At 41.0% G+C, this 22907-nt stretch overlaps 1 protein-coding gene across 2 annotated transcripts in view; it reads right to left on the bottom strand.

The window, feature by feature from the left end:
* The window catches only part of LOC100980308 (tubulin-specific chaperone cofactor E-like protein), a 170742-nt gene that overhangs the window by 4089 nt on the left and 143746 nt on the right, over nucleotides 1-22907 (bottom strand). For both annotated transcript variants that reach the window (XM_057299275.2, XM_034933906.3), the window contains 4 exons: nucleotides 21161-21271; nucleotides 19765-19967; nucleotides 18324-18487; nucleotides 17616-17864 (listed from right to left, as the gene is read on the bottom strand). In XM_057299275.2, the coding sequence (XP_057155258.2) occupies nucleotides 17616-17864; nucleotides 18324-18487; nucleotides 19765-19967; nucleotides 21161-21271 (727 nt within the window). The remainder of the gene's footprint in view (nucleotides 1-17615; nucleotides 17865-18323; nucleotides 18488-19764; nucleotides 19968-21160; nucleotides 21272-22907) is intronic.

Genomic DNA, 22907 nt, shown 5'->3' with positions numbered 1-22907 from the left:
CAAACCCTGTTGGGAATACTTCCCATGCGTCAAAATAGGTAGGAGCTGGAGGAGAAAGAAGACCAGTCAGGGTGAGCTGCAGAGTCGTTTTGATGTAGCTGACTGCCACTTTTCTCAGCCCCCTTCCTTCTTGTGGCATTGAGCCAAGAGACAACCCCAGCCAAGACATATCTCAGGCACAGATAACTTGCTTCAATTATGTATAGTTCCCCAAATGCATCAGAGTCTCCTATAGTCCTGTGTCTTTTCATGCAATGTTTCCCCCACCTGGAAGATCTTCCTGCTCTTTGTCCGATGCATCACTCCTGCCCTTTCTCCAACACCAGTTCTATGGCACCCTCTCTTCTATAAATGTCCCCTAGTCATGCCCAGACCAGGCACAAACAAATGGCCTTTTCTGAGTTTGCCAACAACCCTCTGTTGAGCTCCTTGAGTGCAGGAACCAAGTCATGTTCCTTACTGTGTCTCCAATGCACTACACGGCATGTGGCATGTATTTGAAAACTTCTGTCAGATGAATGAATGAGTGAACAAATGGTGTTGCCACAGCCAAGGCTGGCCCATAGGAGCCAAAAAGCTCTTTAAAATGATAAAGATAAAAAGGGTGACTCTTTTCCTTATATTTCCTTTCCCTAGTCCACAGGATTAAATAGCTTAGCAATAAGGAAAATTAAAAATTGAAGTTATCCTTCAGCATTCCCACACTTAATATGTTTTGTAATTAGCCCTCTAGGCAAAATGCAAGTTGCTTTTCAAGGCAATAGCCTCTGAAGTGCTTTGAAACAAAAACTTACATGCCATACTTTTCCTTAACACTGTTATTCATTTGGATAATCTGAACAGGCTCAAGGATTCTAAAGTGGTAACAGCTCTTCAGTCTTCACACTGACCTTCCCTCTTAACCAGACCACCAACTCTCTCCCAAGGAGATGACTTGACATTTAGGTATCAGAAAAACTGAAGGAAAGGGCATAGAGAGGCAGGAATGGCTATCTGGCTGTCTTTCTTAGAGTGAGCACAGACGCCAAGCACTAGAATCTTCTATTAACAATGAAACATCTGCCCTTTCCTCTGTCTAGCACGTGAAGAGACAACAGAAGTGGCCTGCATGTCCCCAGACTTACAAGCCACTTGTAGAAGTTGCTGCTATCTCTGCCCTCCACACAGCTGGAGAGAAACAACTGACCCCAAAATACTTTAGTGGACCCATTTTGCAGCTCATTCATTAAGCATTGAACATCTGGTTTCCCTAAGTGCACTGGAAAAAAACATAACCACATCCCTCCAAGAAAGGTTAGGAGGACTGATGGATTCACCTACATAAAGAAGTCACTTCCCACCCAACCACAGTTTAATTTGAAGACGTTTATTCAGACAGACACTGGGGTAAGCTGAGATTTATGAACATGCTCTCCGGCTCACTCTCCCTCTCTGGGTCAAGTCTATTAAATACCATTTTTAAAATGCTAAATGCTACCACGTCCTTCAAAGGAGACATAAGCCCTATAATCTGGGTTTGCATTTGTAGAGTGTCTCATATCTTAACCCTTTTATGTTGTGAAAGGAATACAAAAAGAGGAGGAAGAAACATGGACAAAAGGATAATTGTGATGCTCACCCACTCATCTAGGCCTGCAGGACACCAAGTGGTCACCACGTCCCTCCCTTTCCCTTTGAGGAGGATAAACATCAATTCAGAAATACAAATACCTTAGTGAGGTCTTTGCTGAAAATTCCACAATACACCTCAGCAACCCATGCCATTCACCACACCTGGTCACTTAGGGAGTCGGTGTGTCTTGAAACCTAAAAGGATTTCTTCTCTGATCCTTGATAGTTGTGTGACCTTGAGTGAGCGCTGTGCCTAGCCTCTCTGAGCCTGTTTCGTCTGCAAACTAGTGAATGTCTATTGTTTGTCTTCCCAGAACCACACCCTTCTTCTCTTGGGAAACCATGCCTCTTTCCCTCAACCATAAAGCTACTTACAGTATCCACAGCACTCTCTGACCACCACAGGGATGGGTGCTGGCCGGGCCAGGCAAATGCAATGGTGCATAACCCTACCCACCAAATGAAGGATAAGCAAGTGGTCCAGGATAGGCCTGGGATTCCCTGCACTGGAGTTAGAAGTGCTCTCTCCTCATTGGTTACAATGCTATAAGAATGTGAGTCTAGGATTGCCAGTGTCTAACAAGGTCAATGAGAGAGAGACAAAGAGGAGGAGACAAGGGATAAAGCAAGAGGAGAGTGTTGATAGCATCTGGCTCCCTGGATCTAATCATCTCTGAAGTCACATCCACTCCTGTGATTTGGTGTTGTAACCATTAAATGCTTTGGTTTTTGCATAAACTAGTTTGAATGGGTCTCTACCACTTAGAATTGTGATTAATACATTCACCTGCTTTAAGAATTATTGTAGGCTGGCTGGCATGGTAGGTCACACCTGTAATCCTAGCACTTTGGGAGGCGAAGATGGGAGGATCACTTGAGCCTAAGAGTTCAAGACCAGCCTGAACAACACAGGGAGACCAAGTCTCTACGAAAAATAGAGAAAATTAGCTGGGCATGGTGGTGTGTGCCTGTAGTCCCAGCTACTCAGGAGGCTGAGGTGGGAGGATCACTTGAGCCCAGGACGTTGAGACTGCATTGAGCCATAATCATACAACCACACTCTAGCCTGGGCAATAGAGTGAGACTAAATTCATTCAATGAATGAAATTAAAAAATACAATCAAGAGCTTCAACAATATGCTAGATCAAACAGAATAAAGAATTATTTTTTTTGAGATGGAGTCTTGCTCTGTCGCCAGGCTGGAGTGCAGTGGTGAGATCTCAGCTCACTGCAACCTCTGCCTCCTGAGTTCAAGTGATTCTCCTGCCTCAAGTTGAATAGAGCATCAAAGAAAGAACACTGGAATTCAACAAAAGAGGGACAGAGGATCTCCGAGGCATGAAAATAAAGGGAAACAAAGCAGTTGGCCCTGCTATGGTCAGCTTGGAGCCAGGAGAAACTTCCCAATATGGGAAAAGGTAAATGAGAGATCCCCAGTGGTCCATATTCCACTGCAGACTTTCGTAATGCTAGCCATGGGAGAGCCATTTGGGCCCTGAGACTAGTATAGGAAGCTACCCAGACTCCACATAACAGTATTGTTCCAGAGAAGGAGTTCACACTGAATCGCACACCCTCCAGCCCCTCAGACCCAAGCAGCTGCAGCATGGTGCCATGTTGCGAGCCCAGCCCCCGTCAGACTATATCTTGCCCTGGGACCCAACATCCCCTGCTTCTTCACATCCCTGGAGCTCTGCTAACACCCACCCCTCATGCCTACTTAAAAGGATGCAGGTTCACAACACTGGCTGGACTCAGTGGTGCAGGTGGGTCCAAGCACTCTAACCCACACAGTGTCCTACACCCTGGGGAACAGGTGATGCAGTGCACCAGGGAGGCTGTCCCCAGGAAAAAGGGGCTGACGCACAAGCTCCCCAGAACCCAAGAGCCACCTGCCTGCAGCTGCTGCCACTGTCAGCAACTCTGCCACTTCCCCAGCAGCAGGGCCACCAGACACCCATATACACCTTCAGGGGGCCTGAAGATCAGCCCACCAGGTGCTGTCATGGGGCCTGAGGACAGGCCTGCCCCACCCACCACCACTGGTGCCCATGTATCCTGTCGAGGGATCTGGGGTTTGACTCACCCACCAGTCACCACTGGCTCCCATACACATCTTCCAGGGGTCTAAGGACAGGCCTAACCAACGTGTTGCCACCACCACTGGCAACCAAGTGTGTCGTTGGGGGGATTTAGGGATCAACCTGCCCCATCCACTAACACCGATGGCTGCATGTACCATCAGGGGGGCCTGACAACAGACCTGCCCCACCCACTGCCAGTGCTCACATGCACCATCGGGGGCTTGGGGATCAGCCCACCCCTGTGCTCACACACATCATCAAGGGATCTGAAGATAGGCCTGCCCTGCTTGCCACTCCCAGCACCCATGCACATCATCTGGAGGCTTATGGATTGCCCTACCCTGTCCACCACTGCCAACGACTACATTTGCCTTTAAAATTTGCCTTTTGGGAACCTGAGGGCAGGCCCACCCAGCCTGCCACCACTGCCAGAACTCACCAATGTGCCACCTGAGGACCTGAGGACTGGCCCACCACCACCACCACTGGCACTCCCATGTGAAGCTCTGGGGCCTGAGAGTTGGCCCACTGCTGCTACTGCCATCACTGATGCCACACACACCACTTAGGGCCTGAGGACCCACCCACCCGGCCCACTGCTACCACTGACCAAGGATTGGCCCACCCAGACCTTCTACCATGAGTGCTTGTTAATGCCACCCAGGGGCCCAAAAGCTGGCATGCCTAGCCTGCTATCACCACCACTGGTACCCAAGGACTGGCCCATCTGGCATCCCTGTCCCCAGCAAAGCCTCACCATATCCTCCATTAATAGCCTAAGTCACTGACTAACTCACAGACATGACTGATGCTGATTACAGCTGAAGAAATCATATGGAGACCACACTGCTGTGTCCACTCCGAATCAAAGCCAAAGTCAAACCCAACCAACACTATAGATACATCTATAGGAAAAACTCTATAGAGTTTTTCCCTACAAAAGCCAATCCATAAAATTGGAGAAGCAACTATTATACCAGATGCACAGAAACAAACATAAAGACATAAGAACATAAAAAAGCAAGGACACAATAAGAACACAATAATTCTCCAGTGACTGGGCATGGTGGCTCACGCCTGTAATCCCAGCACTTTGTGAGGCCAAGGTGGGTGGATCACCTGAGGTTGTGAGTTTGAGATAGCTTGACCAACATGGAGAAACCTGTCTCTACTAAAAATACAAAAATTAGCTGGGCATGGTGGCACATTCCTATAATCCCAGCTACTCAGGAGGCTGAGGCAGGAGAATCACTTGAACCCGGGAGGCAGAGGTTGTGGTGAACTGAGATTGCGCCATTGCACTCCAGCATGGGCAACAAGAGCAAAACTCCATTTCAAAAAATAAAATAATAATAATAATAATAATAATTCTCCAGCAACACATTCCAACAAAAAAAGAAATCTATGAAATACCTGAGAAAGAATTCAATATAATGATATTAAAGAAGTTCAGTGAGATACAGGAAAACACAAATAAACAATACAAAGAAATCAGAAAAATAATTCATGATCTGAGTGAGAAATTCAACAAAGAGACAGATAAAAAGAACCAAACAGAAATTTTGGAACTGAAGAATTCAATGAATGAAATTAAAAAATACAATCAAGAGCTTCAACAATATGCTAGATCAAACAGAATAAAGAATTATTTTTTTTGAGACAGAGTCTTGCTCTATCACCAGGCTGGAGTGCAGTGGTGAGATCTCAGCTCACTGCAACTTCTGCCTCCTGAGTTCAAGTGATTCTCCTGCCTCAGCCTCCCAAGTAGCTAGGACTACAGACACACGCCACCAGGCCTAATTTTTTGTATTTTTAGTAGAGACAGGGTTTCACTGTGTTAGCCAGGATGGTCTCGATCTCCTGACCTCATGATCCACCCGCTTCGGCCTCCCAAAGTGCTGGGACTACATGTGTGAGCCACTGTGCCTGGCCAGAATAAAGAATTTTAAAACTTGAATACAGGTCTTTGAAATAACCTAGTCAGGCAAAAAAAAAAAAAAAAAAAAAAAAAAAAAAAAAAAGAATAAGAAAGAAAGAAGAAATCCTATGTTAAATATAAGACATTATAAAGTGACCAAATATACCAATTTGGGGAGTTCCAGAAGGGCAAAAGATGTCCAAAGGCATAGAAAACCTATTTAATGAAATAATAGCTGAAAACTTCCCAAGTCTTGCAAGAGATATAAACATCTACATACAGGAAGCTCAAAGATCCCAAACTGATTCAACCGAAAAATTGTCTTCTCCAAGGCATATTACACTCAAAGTGACAAAAGCCAAAGACAGAATTCTAAAAACAGTGAAAGAAAAGCATCAAGTTATATATAATAGAACCCCATCAGACCAACAGCAGATCTCTCAGCAGAACTCTTGTAGGATAGGAGAGAATGCAAGGATATATTCAAAGTGCTGAAATAAAAAAAACCTGCTAATCAAGAATACTATACCCAGCAAAGCTATCCTTCAAAAATGAAGAAAAATAGTATTTCCCAGACAAGCAAAAACTGAGGGAATTCACCACCAGGCCAGCCCTACAAGAACATTTAAGTGTGTCCTACATTTGGAAGTGAAGGGTTGATATATAACATAATAAAAACACACAAAAGTGTAAACTCAATGGCAGATCATACACACAAAACCGAAAGAGAAGGAGTCAAATGTTACTGCTACAGAAAGCCACCAAACTACAATAATAAATGATAAGAGAGAATGAAACAAAGGGTACACAAACAACCATAAAACAATAAACAAAATGACAGGAATAAGTTCTCACTTATCAATAATAACCTTGAATGTAAGCAGATTAAATTCCCCACTTAAAAGATACAGACTGGTTGAACAGTTAAAAAAAAAAAAAAAAAAACTCAAATATATGCTGCCTACAAGAAACTCACTTCACCTGTAAAGACACACATAGACTGAAAGTAATGGGATGGAAAAAGATAATTTGTGACAATCAAAACCAAAAGCAAGCAGGAGTAGCTATATTTGTGTCAGATATAACAGACTTTAAGTCAAAGGCTGTAAAAAGAGGCAAAGAAGATCATTACATAATGAAGAAAGGACAAATTCAGCAAGAGGATACAACAATTCTAAATATATATCCATCCAACATCACAGCACCCAAATATGTAAAGCAAATATTATTAGATCTAAAGGGAGAGATAAATTCCAAAGTAAAGAAAATTGGGGAATTTAACACCCTACTCTCAACATTGGAAAGAAAATCAACAAAAAAAATTTACTTAAATTGCACTTTAGACCAAATGGACTTAACAGGCATTTACAGAATATTTTACCCAACAGCTGCAGAGTACACATTTTTCTCATTAGTACACAGAATATTTTCCAAGATAGACCGTATGTTAGGCCAAAAACCAAGTCCTGACAAATTTTTAAAAATTGAAATCATATCGACTATCTTCTCAGACCACAATGGAATAAAACTAGAAATCAATAATAAGAGAAATTTTGGACACTGAACAAATACTTAGAAATTAGGCAACACGCTCCTGAACAAGCACTGGGTCAATGAATAAATTAAGAAGGAGATTTAAAAAACATTTTTAAAAACAAGTGAAAATGGAAACAGAACATACCAAAACATGTGAGATACAACAAAAAAGAGTGCTAAGAGGAAAATTTATTGCAATATACACCTACATCAAAAAAGTAGAAAATTAAATCCAAAATTAGTAGAAGGAAAAATATAATAAAGATTAGGCCAGAGCTAAATAAAGTAGAGATCAAAACAAGCAAAGAATCAATGAAATGTAAATTTGGTTTTTTAAAAGATAACAAAATGATAAAGCACCAGTTAGACTAACTTAAGGGGAGAAAAGAGAGAAAACCCAAGTAAAATCAGAAATAAAAAAGAAGATAATACTACTGATACCACAGAAATACAAAGAATCATTACAGACTGTTATGAACAACTATACACTTTGTAAAACCTACAGAAAATGGATAGATTCTTGGACACATACAACCTACCAAGGTTGAACCAGGAAGAAATAGAAAACCTGAACAGACCAATAACTAATAACAAGATTGAATCAGGAACAAAATGTCTCTCAGCAAAGAAAAGTCCAGGACTAGTTGTCTTTACTGCTAAATTCTACCATACTTACAAAGAAGAACTAATACCAATGCTTCCTAAACTATTTCAAAAAAACTGAAGATGAAGGAATTTGGGGATTCTTCCTAGCTCATTCTACAAGACTAGCATTACCCTGATATCAAAACTAGACCAGGACACCACACACACACACACACACACACACACACACACACACACACACACACACACACACACATACACACACACACACACACACACTAACTACAAGCCAATATCTAAACATAGATGCAAAAATCCTCAAGAAAATACTAGCAAACTGAATCTAACAACACATCAAAAAGATAATACACCATGATCAAACAGGATTTATTCCAGGGATGCAAGAATGTTTCAATATATACAAATCAATAAATGTCATATATCACATAAGAATGAACAATAGAACGGTTGGGAGCCAAGATGGCTGAATAGGAACAGCTCCAGTCTACAGCTCCCAGCGTGAGCGACGCAGAAGACGGGTGATTTCTGCATTTCCATCTGAGGTACTGGGTTCATCTCACTAGAGAGTGCCAGACAGTGGGCGCAGGACAGTGGGTGCAGCACACCGTGCATGAGCCGAAGCAGGGCGAGGCATTGCCTCACTCGGGAAGCACAAGGGGTCAGGGAGTTCCCTTTCCTAGTCAAAGAAAGGGGTGACAGACGGCACCTGGAAAATCGGGTCACTCCTACCCCAATACTGCGCTTTTCCGATGGGCTTAAAAAACAGTGCACCAGGAGATTATATCCCGCACATGGCTCAGAGGGTCCTATGCCCACGGAGTCTCGCTGATTGGTAGCACAGCAGTCTGAGATCAAACTGCAAGGCGGCAGCAAGGCTGGGGGAGGGGCGCCCGCCATTGCCCAGGCTTGCTTAGGTAAACAAAGCAGCCGGGAAGCTCGAACTGGGTGGAGCCCACCACAGCTCAAGGACGCCTGCCTGCCTCTGTAGGCTCCACCTCTGGGGGCAGGGCACAGACAAACAAAAAGACAGCAGTAACAACTGCAGACTTAAATGTCCCTGTCTGACAGCTTTGAAGGGAGCAGTGGTTCTCCCAGCATGCAGCTGGAGATCTGAGAACAGGCAGACTGCCTCCTCAAGTGGGTCCCTGACCCCTGACCCCCAAGCAGCCTAACTGGAAGGCACCCTCCAGTAGGGGCAGACTGACACCTCACACGGCCGGGTACTCCTCTGAGACAAAACTTCCAGAGGAACGATCAGACAGCAGCATTTGTGGTTCACGAAAATCTGCTGTTCTGCAGCCACCGCTGCTGGTACCCAGGCAAACAGGGTCTGGAGTGGACCTCTAGCAAACTCCAATAGACCTGCAGCTGAGGGTCCTGTCTGTTAGAAGGAAAACTAACAAACAGAAAGGACATCCACACCAAAAACCCATCTGTACATCACCATCATCAAAGACCAAAAGTATATAAAACCACAAAGATGGGGAAAAAACAGAGCAGAAAAACTGGAAACTCTAAAAAGCAGAGCGCCTCTCCTCCTCCAAAGGAATGCAGCTCCTCACCAGCAATGGAACAAAGCTGGACAGAGAATGACTTTGACAAGTTGAGAGAAGAAGGCTTCAGACAATCAAACTACTCCGAGCTACAGGAGGAAATTCAAACCAAAGGCAAAGAAGTTGAAAACTTTGAAAAAAATTTAGACGAATGTATAACTAGAATAACCAATACAGAGAAGTGTGTAAAGGAGCTGATGGAGCTGAAAGCCAAGGCTCAAGAACTACGTGAAGAATGCAGAAGCCTCAGGAGCTGATGTGATCAACTGGAAGAAAGGGTATCAGTGATGGAAGATGAAATGAATGAAATGAAGCAAGAAGGGAAGTTTAGAGAAAAAAGAAGAAAAAGAAATGAACAAAGCCTCCAAGAAATGTGGGACTATGTGAAAAGACCAAATCTACGTCTGATTGGTGTACCTGAAAGTGATGGGGAGAATGGAACCAAGTTGGAAAATACTCTGCAGGATATTATCCAGGAGAACTTCCCCAATCTAGCAAGGCAGGCCAACATTCAGATTCAGGAAATACAGAGAACGCCACAAAGATACTCCTCGAGAAGAGCAACTCCAAGACACATAATTGTCAGATTCACCAAAGTTGAAATGAAGGAAAAAATGTTAAGGGCAGCCAGAGAGAAAGGTCAGGTTACCCACAAAGGGAAGCCCATCAGACTAACAGCGGATCTCTCGGCAGAAACTCTACAAGCCAGAAGAGAGTGGGGGCCAATATTTGACATTCTTAAAGAAAAGAATTTTCAACCCAGAATTTCATATCCAGCCAAACTAAGCTTCATAAGTGAAGGAGAAATAAAATACTTTACAGACAAGCAAATGCTGAGAGATTTTGTCACCACCAGGCCTGCCCTAAAAGAGCTCCTGAAGGAAGCACTAAACATGGAAAGGAACAACCAGTACCAGCCACTGCAAAAACATGCCAAATTGTAAAGACCATCGAGGCTAGGAAGAAACTGCATCAACTAACGAGCAAAATCACCAGCTAACATCATAATGACAGGATCAAATTCACACATAACAATATTAACTTTAAATGTAAATGGACTAAATACTCCAATTAAAAGACACACACTGGCAAATTGGATAAAGAGCCAAGACCCATCAGTGTGCTGTATTCAGGAAACCCATCTCACATGCAGAGACACACATAGGCTCAAAATAAAAGGATGGAGGAAGATCTACCAAGCAAATGGAAAAAAAAAAGGCAGGGGTTGCAATCCTAGTCTCTGATAAAACAGACTTTAAACCAACAAAGATCAAAAGAGACAAAGAAGGCCATTACATAATGGTAAAGGGATCAATTCAACAAGAAGAGCTAACTATCCTAAATACATATGCACCCAATACAGGAGCACCCAGATTCATAAAGCAAGTCCTGAGTGACCTACAAAGAGACTTAGACTCCCACACAATAATAATGGGAAACTTTAACACCCCGTCAACATTAGACAGATCAACGAGACAGAAAGTTAACAAGGATACCTAGGAATTGAACTCAGCTCTGCACCAAGCGGACCTAATAGACATCTACAGAACTCTCCGCCCCAAATCAACAGAATATACATTCTTTTCAGCACCACACCACACCTATTCCAAAATTGACCACATAGTTGGAAGTAAAGCTCTCCTCAGCAAATGTAAAAGAACAGAAATTATAACAAACTGTCTCTCAGACCACAATGCAATCAAACTAGAACTCAGGATTAAGAAACTCACTCAAAACCACTCAACTACATGGAAACTGAACAACCTGCTCCTGAACGACTATGGTACACAACGAAATGAAGGCAGAAATAAAGATGTTCTTTGAAACCCACGAGAATAAAGACACAACATACCAGAATCTCTGGGACACACTCAAAGCAGTGTGTAGAGGGAAATTTATAGCACTAAATGCCCACAAGAGAAAGCAGGAAAGATCCAAAATTGACACCCTAACATCGCAATTAAAAGAACTAGAAAAGCAAGAGCAAACACATTCAAAAGCTTGCAGAAGGCAAGAAATAACTAAAATCAGAGCAGAACTGAAGGAATTAGAGACACAAAAAAACCCTTCAAAAAATTAATGAATCCAGGAGCTGTTTTTTTGAAAGGATCAACAAAATTGATAGACTGCTAGCAAGACTAATAAAGAAGAAAAGAGAGAAGAATCAAATAGACACAATAAAAAATGATAAAGGGGATATCACCATCGATCCCACAGAAATACAAACTACCATCAGAGAATACTACAAACAGCTCTACGCAAATAAACTAGAAAATCTAGAAGAAATGGATAAATTCCTTGACACATACACCCTCCCAAGACTAAACCAGGAGGAAGTTGGATCTCTGAACAGATCAGTAACAGGCTCTGAAATTGTGGAAATAATCAATAGCTTACCAACCAAAAAGAGTCCAGGACCAGATGGATTCACAGCCGAATTCTACCAGAGGTACAAGGAGGAACTGGTACCATTCCTTCTGAAACTATTCCAATCAACAGAAAAAGAGGGAATCCTCCCTAACTCATTTTATGAGGCCAGCATTATCCTGATACCAAAGCCAGGCAGAGACACAACCAAAAAAGAGAATTTTAGACCAATATCCTTGAAGAACATTGATGCAAAAATCCTCAATAAAATACTGGCAAACCAAATCCAGCAGCACATCAAAAAGCTTATCCACCATGATCAAGTGGGCTTCATCCCTGGGATGCAAGGCTGGTTCAATATACGTAAATCAATAAATGTAATCCAGCATGTAAACAGAACGAAAGACAAAAATCACATGATTATCTCAATAGATGCAGAAAAGGCCTTTGACAAAATTCAACAACCCTTCATGCTAAAAACTCTCAATAAATTAGGTATTGATGGGACATATCTCAAAATAATAAGAGCTATCTATGACAAACCCACAGCCAATATCATACTGAATGGGCAAAAACTGGAAGCATTCCCTTTGAAAACGGGCACAAGACAGGGATTCCCTCTCTCACCACTCCTATTCAACATAGTGTTGGAAGTTCTGGCCAGGGCAATTAGGCAGGAGAAGGAAATAAAGGGTATTCAATTAGGAAAAGAGGAAGACAAATTGTCCCTGTTTGCAGATGACATGATTGTATATCTAGAAAACCCCATTGTCTCAGCCCAAAATCTCCTTAAGCTGATAAGCAACTTCAGCAAAGTCTCAGGATACAAAATCAATGTACAAAAATCATAAGCATTCTTATACACCAATAACAGACAAACAGAGAGCCAAATCATGAGTGAACTCCCATTCACAATTGCTTCAAAGAGAATAAAATACCTAGGAATCCAACTTACAAGGGATGTGAAGGACCTCTTCAAGGAGAACTACAAACCACTGCTCAATGAAATAAAAGAGGATACAAACAAATGGAAGAACATTCCATGCTCATGGGTAGGAAGAATAAATCTCATGAAAATGGCCATACTGCCCAAGGTAATTTACAGATTCAATGCCATCCCCATCAAGCTACCAATGACTTTCTTCACAGAATTGGAAAAAACTACTTTAAAGTTCATATGGAACCAAAAAAGAGCCCGCATCACCAAGTCAATCCTAAGCCAAAAGAACAAAGCTGGAGGCATCACGCTACCTGACTTCAAACTATACTACAAGGCTACAGTAACCAAAACAGCATGGTACTGGTACCAAAACAGAGATATAGATCAATGGAACAGAACAGAGCCCTCAGAAATAACGCCGCATATCTACAACTATCTGATCTTTGACAAACCTGAGAAAAACAAGCAATGGGGAAAGGATTCCCTATTTAATAAATGGTGCTGGGAAAACTGGCTAGCCATATGTAGAAAGCTGAAACTGGATCCCTTCCTTACACCTTATACAAAAATTAATTCAAGATGGATTAAAGACTTAAACATTAGACCTAAAACCATAAAAACCCTAGAAGAAAACCTAGGCTTTACCATTCAGGACATAGGCATGGGCAAGGACTTCATGTCTAAAACACCAAAAGCAATGGCAACAAAAGCCAAAATTGACAAATGGGATCTAATTAAACTAAAGAGCTTCTGCACAGCAAAAGAAACTACCATCAGAGTGAACAGGCAACCTACAAAATGGGAGAAAATTTTTGGAACCTACTCATCTGACAAAGGGCTAGTATCCAGAATCTACAATGAACTCAAACAAATTTACAAGAAAAAAACAAACAACCCCATCAAAAAGTGGGCGAAGGACATGAACAGACACTTCTCAAAAGAAGACATTTATGCAGCCAAAAAACACATGAAAAAATGCTCACCATCACTGGCCATCAGAGAAATGCAAATCAAAACCACAATGAGATACCATCTCACACCAGTTAGAATGGCAATCATTAAAAAGTCAGGAAACAACAGGTGCTGGAGAGGATGTGGAGAAATAGGAACACTTTTACACTGTTGGTGGGACTGTAAACTAGTTCAACCCTTGCGGAAGTCAGTGTGGCGATTCCTCAGGGATCTAGAACTAGAAATACCATTTGACCCAGCCATCCCATTACTGGGTATATACCCAAAGGACTATAAATCATGCTGCTATAAAGACACATGCACATGTATGTTTATTGCGGCACTATTCACAATAGCAAAGACTTGGAACCAACCCAAATGTCCAACAATGATAGACTGGATTAAGAAAATGTGGCACATATACACCATGGAATACTATGTAGCCATGAAAAATGATGAGTTCATGTCCTTTGTAGGGACATGGATGAAATTGGAAATCATCATTCTCAGTAAACTATCACAAGAACAAAAAACCAAACACCGCATATTCTCACTCATAGGTGGGAATTGAACAATGAGAACACATGGACACAGGAAGGGGAACGTCACACTCTGGGGACTGTTGTGGGCTGGGGAGAGGGGGGAGGGATAGCTTTAGGAGATACACCTAATGCTAAATGACGAGTTAATGGGTGCAGCACACCAGCATGGCACATGTATACATATGTAACTAACCTGCACATTGTGCACATGTACCCTAAAACTTAAAGTATAATAATAATAAAATAAAATAAAAAAAAGAATGAACAATAAAAACCATATGATTATCTGAATAGATGCACAAAAAGCATTTGATAAAATTCAATGTCCCTTTATGATAAAAATTCTCAAAAAATTAGGCACAGAAGGAACATGTCTCAACATAATGAAGGTCATATATGACAAACCCACAGATAATATCATACTGAACGGAGAAAAGCTGAAAGTACTGGAACAATTCCTGGGTGCTCACTGTCATCATTCCTATTAACATAGTACTAGAAGTCCTAGCCAGTTCAATCAAGCAAGAGAGAAAAATAAAAGACATCCAAACTGGGAAACAGAAAGTCAAACTGTCCCTTTGCAGATAACATGATCTTATATACAGAAAAACCTAAAGATTCAATCAAAAACTCTTAGAACAGATAAACAAATTCAGTAAAGTTGCCGGACATAAAAACAACATGCAAAAATCAGTAGCATTTTTATACACCAATAATGAACTAGCAGCAAAATAAATCAAGAAGGCAATCTCATTTATAATACCCACAAAAAAATGAGAAATCTAGGAATAAATTTAACCAAGTGAAAATCTCTACAAGGAAAATTACAAAACGCTGATGGAAGAAATTGAAGAGGACAAACAAATGGAAAGGTATCTCATGCTTATGGATTGGGAGAATTAAAATTGTTAAGGTGACCATACTACTCACAAAAATCCCACAGATCAAATGCAATCCCTATCAATACACCAATGAAATTCTTCACAGAAATAGAAAAAAAATCCTAAAATTTGTATAAAGCCACAATAGACCCTGAATAGCCCAAGCAATACTCACTAAAAAGAACAAAGCTGGAGACATCACACTGCCTGACTTTTAAGTATAGTGTGAAGCTATAGTAGCCAGAACAGCATGGTATTGTATAAAAACAGACACATAGAGCAGTGTAACAAAACAGAACTCAGAAATAAATCCATGTATTTACAGCCAACTGATTTTCAACAAAGATGTCAAGAACATACATTGGGGAAAGAATGCTCTCTTCAAAAACTGGTGCTGAGAAAACTGGATATCCATATGCAGAAGAATTAAATTATACCCCTGTGTCTCACCATAAACAAAAATCAACTCAAAGAGGATTAAAGATTTAAATGTGCAACCAGAAACTATAAAGCTACTAGAAGAAAACAAAGTGAACATTCTTCATCATTAGTTGAGGCAAATATTTTATGGGTAAGATTTCAAAAGCCCAAGCGACAAAGCAAAAATAGACAAATGGGACTATATTAAACTAAAAAGTCTCTACACAGCAAAGAAATCAATCAACAAAATGAAGAGACAACCTGTTGAATAAAAGAAAATATTTGCAAACTATTCATCCAACAGGGGATTAGTATCCAGAATATGCAAGAAACTCAAACAACTCAACAGCAAGAAAACAATAATTTCTTTAAAAACTGGGCAAAGGATTTACACAAATATTTCTCAAAAGAAGGCATACAAATGGCCAACAGGTATATGAAAAAACAATGCTCAACATTACTAATTATCAGGGAAATAAAAATCAAAACCACAATGAGATATCATGTCATGCCAGTAAAAATGGCTACTATTAAAAAGACAAAAAGTAACAAATGCTAGTGAGGATGTGGAGAAAGGGGAACTCTTCTACACTACTGGTGGGAATAGAAATGAGTACAGCCATTATGGGAAACACTACAGAGGTTTCACGCGCACACACACATGCAAAACAAAACAAAACAAAACAAAAAAACCCCACTAAAAATAGAACTCCCACATGATCCAGCAAGGCCACTACTGGGTATTTATCCAAAGGAAAGGAAATTAGTATATCAAAAGAATACCTACACTTCCATGTTTATTGCAGCACTATTCACAATAGCCAAGATATGGAATCAACTTAAGTATACATCAATGGATGAATGGATAAAGAAAATGTGATATATATACACAAGGGAATACTATTCAGCCTTAAAAAGAAATGAAATCCTATCATTTGCAACAACATGGTCAGAACTGGAAGTCATTATGTTAAGTGAAATAAGCCAGGCAGGGAAAGACAAATATCTCAGGTTCTCACTCACATGTGGGAGCTTAAAAAGTTGATTTCATGGAAGTACAGAGTAGACTGATAGTTACCAGAGGCTGGGAAAGAAGCTGGGATGAAGAGAGGTTGGTTAATGGCTACAAACGTGCATTTAGATAAAAGGAATAAGTTCTAGTGTTCAATAGCACAGTAGGGTGACTATAGTTAACAACAATTTATTGTATATTTCAAAATAGCCAGAAGAGAAGATTTGAAATGCCCCACACAAAGGAAAGATACATATTCAAGGTGATAGATATCCTAAATTCCCTGATCTGAGCACTACACATTCAATGCATGTGTCAAAATATCACATCTATTCCATAAATATGTAAATGTATCAATACATTTTTAAAAGAAATTCATATAAATAGTAACTATTGGAGTGACAAAAATGTTCTAAAATTAGATTATGGTGATATTTGCAATTCTCTGCAAATTTACCAAAAACCATTGATTTTTACACTTAAAGCAAGTAAATTGTATTATAAATTATCTTTGCAATAAAGCTGTTAAAATGAATTGTTATAAAATCTATTGCAATAAATGTAAACTGTCTAATGTAACCAGAAAGTATTTTGTTTTTAATAAAGATAATTATTGTGGTTGGTCTACAGTCTTTTCTTCTCATTCATTCATTCATTCATTCGAGAATTTTTGTTGTGTAATCACTGTGTTTCAGGAAATATACTAAGTGGTAAGCATACAGTGGTGAGTAAAAGGAAACTTGTTGAGTCTATAGGCTATTAGGTTAACTTCTTTTTTATTTTTATAGATGCCTTGTTCATTAACCTGTGGTTATTGTCATTATATTCTTTCATTTGCAGAACTCCACATTCTTCCCAAATTGAAGTTCAAAGTAAACAGCACAGAATCCCCACTTTGAGAATAAAGCATCTGTAGTTAATGCCACATGGACGTGGGGTACCTACCACTATATTTCTATGTGACTTTAGGCAAGTTACTTGATTGTCTGTAAAAAGAGGCTTATAATATCTACCTCATAGGTTGTCTTGAGAATTAGATGAATTAATAAATGCAAAATTCTGGCCTTGTAGGCAGCCAACAAATATCAGTTTCCATTCCCTTCCTTAAAAAATGATGAGGACAATATTATACCTGAAGCTCTGAGAATGTTGTCTATAAAGAGGCTACTCACCCTCCTTCAATGATGAAATATCGGAGCTTATCATTGCTATCTCGGGTGGGTGTGGCATAGCATTTGTTGAGTGTTAGGATTAAATGTGTGGCGTCAGCTCCAACCACAAAAACCCCTACATACAGCACATCTCGAGTCGTCAACACTACTTCACCCTGGCGGTAAGGGTGTTTGTAGGAGGCGTTTTTGTAGAGAGCCATCTTGGTGATGAAGCTGCCTTCTTGGGTTGGAACTGTCAGGTTAATTACACTAAAACGGAAACAATTATGAGACAGGAACCCAAAACAATGTCACCTATTCAATTACCTACCATTTTTCAGGCTGAGAATGCAGAGGGAAAGCAAAGCACGTAGTAGCAAAGTCTAAGGCTGTGCTGTCCAATACAGTACCTGCTAGCCACATGGGGCAGTTTACATTTAAATGAAATGAAATTAAATAAAATTAAAAATTCAATTCTGCAGCCCCCTGAGCCACATTTCAAGTGCTGAGCAGCCACATGTAGCCACCACATTAAACAGTACAGATGGAATATTTCCATCGTCACAGAGAGTTCTACTGAACAATGCTGGTTGAAAGCATTTAGGCTCAAGAAACGTGAATTATGTTTTTCCTAGGGCATCAAAGACAAACGCTAGCAATTTTGATTATGCTAACCTTAACTGTCAAGGAATAGAAAAAGCAATGTGCACAGCCCAGGAGACACCTTACCTTAGCATAGGCTTCACAACAGAATCCAAGGAGATCTTGATATCCAGCTCATAAGCACATGAAAATTCCACATTGATCGTGCGGTCCCTGGTGATGATGTTGCCAGTGTTGTTGGCGCTTTCGATCCAGAGTGTGTTTTTATACATGATATGCGTGCCATTGGACTGCAGAACAAGGGGAAGTCAGAAATCGTTACATCTGGGAGTGAGTATGTAGCTTGCATATCAAATCCATATCCCTGAAAGTGGAGAAATGGCTTCCTTCCATACATAATTTAGAGGCCAGTATAAATCAGCATGGAGCTAGCCTTAGCATTTACTTGAGGGAAAAAAAGTATTACAATAGATATCAGCAGCACCCTTCAGTCTGATAACCTTGAATACCCGTGGAAGGTGATTTCATCTACTACTGAATTCTAACCACTACCAGACCCCACTTATCTGTGGGACCCCAAGCTAGGAATAGCATGAACTATTGCCATTGCTGGGTAATAGAAATCTTCTTTTTCAATGCTTAATTCAAAATCTCTTCTCCACCAAATCCATTACCAGACATGCCTACAAGGACCAACATGAACAAGTGCAAGTTTCACCTCCTTACTCCTTTCAGCCTCTGGTAAAAGTTTTAAGGAATAGAGCCATGAATAGAAGACACAGAGCAAGATGGAAAAAGAAGAGAAACAAGATACTTTGCTAACCTATACACTGGATAATCTGACATTAAAAGTTGGGACCTCACTATATTTCTGAAGCCAGCTGTTTTTTTGTTTTGTTTTGTTTTGTTTTGTTTTTAGCAACAGGGTCTCACTATCACCCAGGATGGAGTGCCGTGGTACATTCATAGCTCACTGCAGCCTTGAACTCCTGGGCTTATGATCCTCCCATGTCAGCCTTCCAAGTAGACACAACTACAGGCACTGTCACCACACCCAGCTAATTTTTAGATTTTTTAAAAATAGAGACAGGGTCTTGCGATGTTGCCTGGGCCGGTCTTGAATTCCTGGCCTCTAGCAGTCCTTCTGCCTTGGCCTCCCAAAGTGCTGGGATTACAGGCATGAGCCATAGCACTCGGCCTGAAGCCACCTGTTAAATGAGGTTTGGGACTCCCTTACCCCCTGAAATAGCTAAGCCTATATGTATTTGCCTCAAAGAGCAATAGAAGCAGAAAAGAAGACACAATCCTGTCCATATACAGAAGAAAGAACCACAGTAGGCATCCCAAACCAAGGAAAAAACACCTCACTCTTTCAACTCCGTCAATCACTTAGCATCAAATGATGACTGCTCTTGCTGTCTTTCATGTTGCACATGCCTATTGCTGTTTTCTAAGGAGCATATTTCTAAGCAGATCACCCTGAAGTTGGTTTTCAGGACAATAAATGTGCAAACACTCGAAACTGTCGCTGCCTCTGCCAGGTGCTCTTTCCTGCTGCTTTTCTCACCTGCACAATGTTTCCACAATTCCCTTTGGTGTTGTTGATCTGAAAGGAGATAAAATCTTCCCCCTCGATGCCGGTGCACTGTCTGTCATTGATCCTCACGCCCTCCCTCTCAAAACCGAGCTGGAAGAGCTTGCATTTAGATATGGACACTTCCATTTGGGCTGCTTTGCAGGTCACCTCTGCATCGATAATGTCATGTGAGTCTGTGGGAACAGTTATTACGAAAGGCAAATCAGTGGAGTCGGTCTTGCTGCAGGAGTGGGAGCAAAGCATCCCATTTCCATTCTCCTTTAGAAGAGGCAAATGATCTCCACTCCAAGGCTGCAGCATTTCTAATTATGCTTTGATCAGACCAAATGAGCATATGAATTCATTCAAAGCAGTAACCTGGGCATTAGCAGAGCCTTTTTAAAAGGATAAAAATGCTAATAAAGTGTCTTCTGTCTTTTCTTTACAAACCCAGGTCTTCCCCCACCTTGCTGGTGGCAGCTACTTTTCTGTAAGCTGCATACTGAACATGCCAAATCTGGCACATTGTGGCCTGGCTGAAGAACATGCCTCCAAGGGACAGCAGTGCTGGCCAGACCACATCTGAAGCCCCTGCTGATTCAGCTCAGCAGAACCCTAGCGATTCCCAGGTGAGCACTAGGAGCTTGCTTTTTGACATGGCAAGGCACCAATTGACATTTTCTCTTGAGCATATAAACACTGGCTAATAAGCACTACAGAAACAGAGAAAAACATTTTATCTGTTTAGGTGAAGCCCTTGTCCCCTCCTAAGGAGCCTTTGGTCAACCAGATTTTCATTCCCGAATGCTGTTAAATTTAGCAACTGCCTCTGCGTTATTTGGTTCAGGAAGGGGAGCAGAGATGGAAGGCAAAGCAGTTCTGCCTCAAGCAGCCATCCAGGAAGGCTCGGCAGTGGACAAGGCCATTTCCACACCAAGGGAGCTACAGTTAGGAACAAGTCCTGGAGTCCTAGTTATTTATGGCTTGCTTCAGACATTTCAGTTGTATATATCTTCAGGACCAAAAAGCTTTGGGTCAAATAAATCTGGCTTTAAATAACATTCGTCCTAATTATTTCATATTGGCATCAAAATACCCTATTCCTTGTGCATCTAAAAGATCAATTTGGACCTTTCTGATGTTGAATGTGGCCTCAGATGGAACTGGCTGGTTCCATTCATGTACAAATTTGTGTGTTATCATGTATTGAAGAAAAGGATGTAGCTATACTTTGAAGCAGTCAGATTGCTTCCTTGTTCTGCTTAAGTGCTCCTGAAAGCTTCACTATTTGGGAAAGCTTCACAAAGTGGGATGCATCAAGGTCGTTCCCCAGAGCAGCATCTCCCATGGGGCCTTTCTGGGTGGGGAGGTGGCCCATGTCACTCACTATTTCCATAGGGGGGTGGCTCGATGCAGCCACACAGCTCCCTGCCGTTGCCCAGCTCGCAAGTTCGGTTGGGACAGTCTGCCCCCACACAGGGATCTTCAACCACTCCTGCTAAAAAGAAAAACACACAGAAACATGCACAACTTGATTTTCACACCTACATGCGGTAGCTTTTGGTTCCACTCCAGACTTGCCACTTTAATCACATTGGAAATGGTCAGATGGCAGCTGCAAGTTAACAGACAGGGCAACCTTCCAGAAGATAATGTCAATAGCTAGCACATAGGTGCTTGCTATGGGCCTGGATTAGCTTCTTTGACCCTCACAAATACTCCTCAAGCTAAGTATTATAAGCTCTATTTCACAGTTGAAACTTGCCCAAGGTCAAAAGTGAAGGTAAGTGGTGAAGACTGAATGCACAGATGCTCTTAACCCCAGTCATCTTACCATGATTAAGGCACCTACTACACTATAGCACAATGATTTGCACTGATATTTATATAAAGAGTAGCATCCAGATCATTTATCTCTACATCCCAGCACTCAACCACCTCATGGTTTGTGCACAATAAATACGTGCCAATAATGAACATATTAGGGCCAGTAAGATCCCAGAGAGTCTCCCACACCAGGGCTTCTTAGTCCTTTCCGATTCTTGGTCCACTTTCCCCCATGATCTTCTACTTGATTTTGTAAAAAGAGACAAAGGAAAAACCTCCACACAAGTCACCAGCATTGACTTAGATTCATGGTGATGTTTTGCCAAAACATCATAAGTACAATAAAGATGTTATGTGGAGTATCATCACGATGTTATTATGAACAATATTTCTGTAACAGATGAGATCACCTGCAAGATAGTCAACGCCTCGGTCTGAGAACCACTAATTAGGAGCATTTTCTTTTAGATGTTCATTTCTTTATTTAAAGAATCGCTCTGCCTATCAAGACAGAATATTCCTCCTGTTCATCACACTATATGATGGACAGTGCTAAAGAAACAACTGTTCAATCCCAGCATGAGCCAAGTTGGCTTCAAGAGTTTTTTAAAAAAGAGTTTTAAAAGGATGCAGAATTTCATTTAGACAAGAGGAATAAATTCAAGAGATCTACTGAACATCAAAGTGGCTATAGTTAGTACCAATACACTGTACACTTGAAAATTACCAACAGAGTAGAGTTTCATGTTCTCACCACAGACACACATACCCACACACACAGGGAAAAAAGAATTTAAAAACAAAACAAAAATCCCAAGCTGCCCACAGCTCCATACACCTCTTCTGATCAGCCGCCATGCCCCTCTGGTAGGTAACTAATTACATTACGTGGGAGTGCATGGATGGCTCAACATCAGCCTGTCTTAATTTCTGGAAAGACAACTGAAAGAAAGACATCAGCATAAGTTAAATACATTTATTTTCAAAAAGCTCCCTTTTATAAAGATCCTTTCACTGGCCCAGTATGTCCAATACCTAGCACAGTGCTAAGCACATAATAGCCACCAAGCGAAAGTTATGATTCACCACCTCTGTACGAGAATGACAAACAACAGAAAGATGGTGCAGAGGTTACAGCCCACAGGAAGGACACGTTTATTTACAAACGTGGTGGTCCATCTGCCAACTGGCAAATAAGACATGCCCTTAGATAGAGGGAAGCTTTGAGTATTTTTTTAATGATATATGTATTTTTTAAAATTCCTGACAATTTGAAAAGTTCAAAACAGTTAATTTTTAAAGTCATT

This window comes from Pan paniscus, chromosome 9, assembly GCF_029289425.2.
Source record: "Pan paniscus chromosome 9, NHGRI_mPanPan1-v2.0_pri, whole genome shotgun sequence".
Classification (NCBI taxonomy): domain Eukaryota; kingdom Metazoa; phylum Chordata; class Mammalia; order Primates; family Hominidae; genus Pan; species Pan paniscus.
Note: the sequence above shows the minus strand (reverse complement) of the source record. Positions and strands in the feature narration are given on the sequence as shown.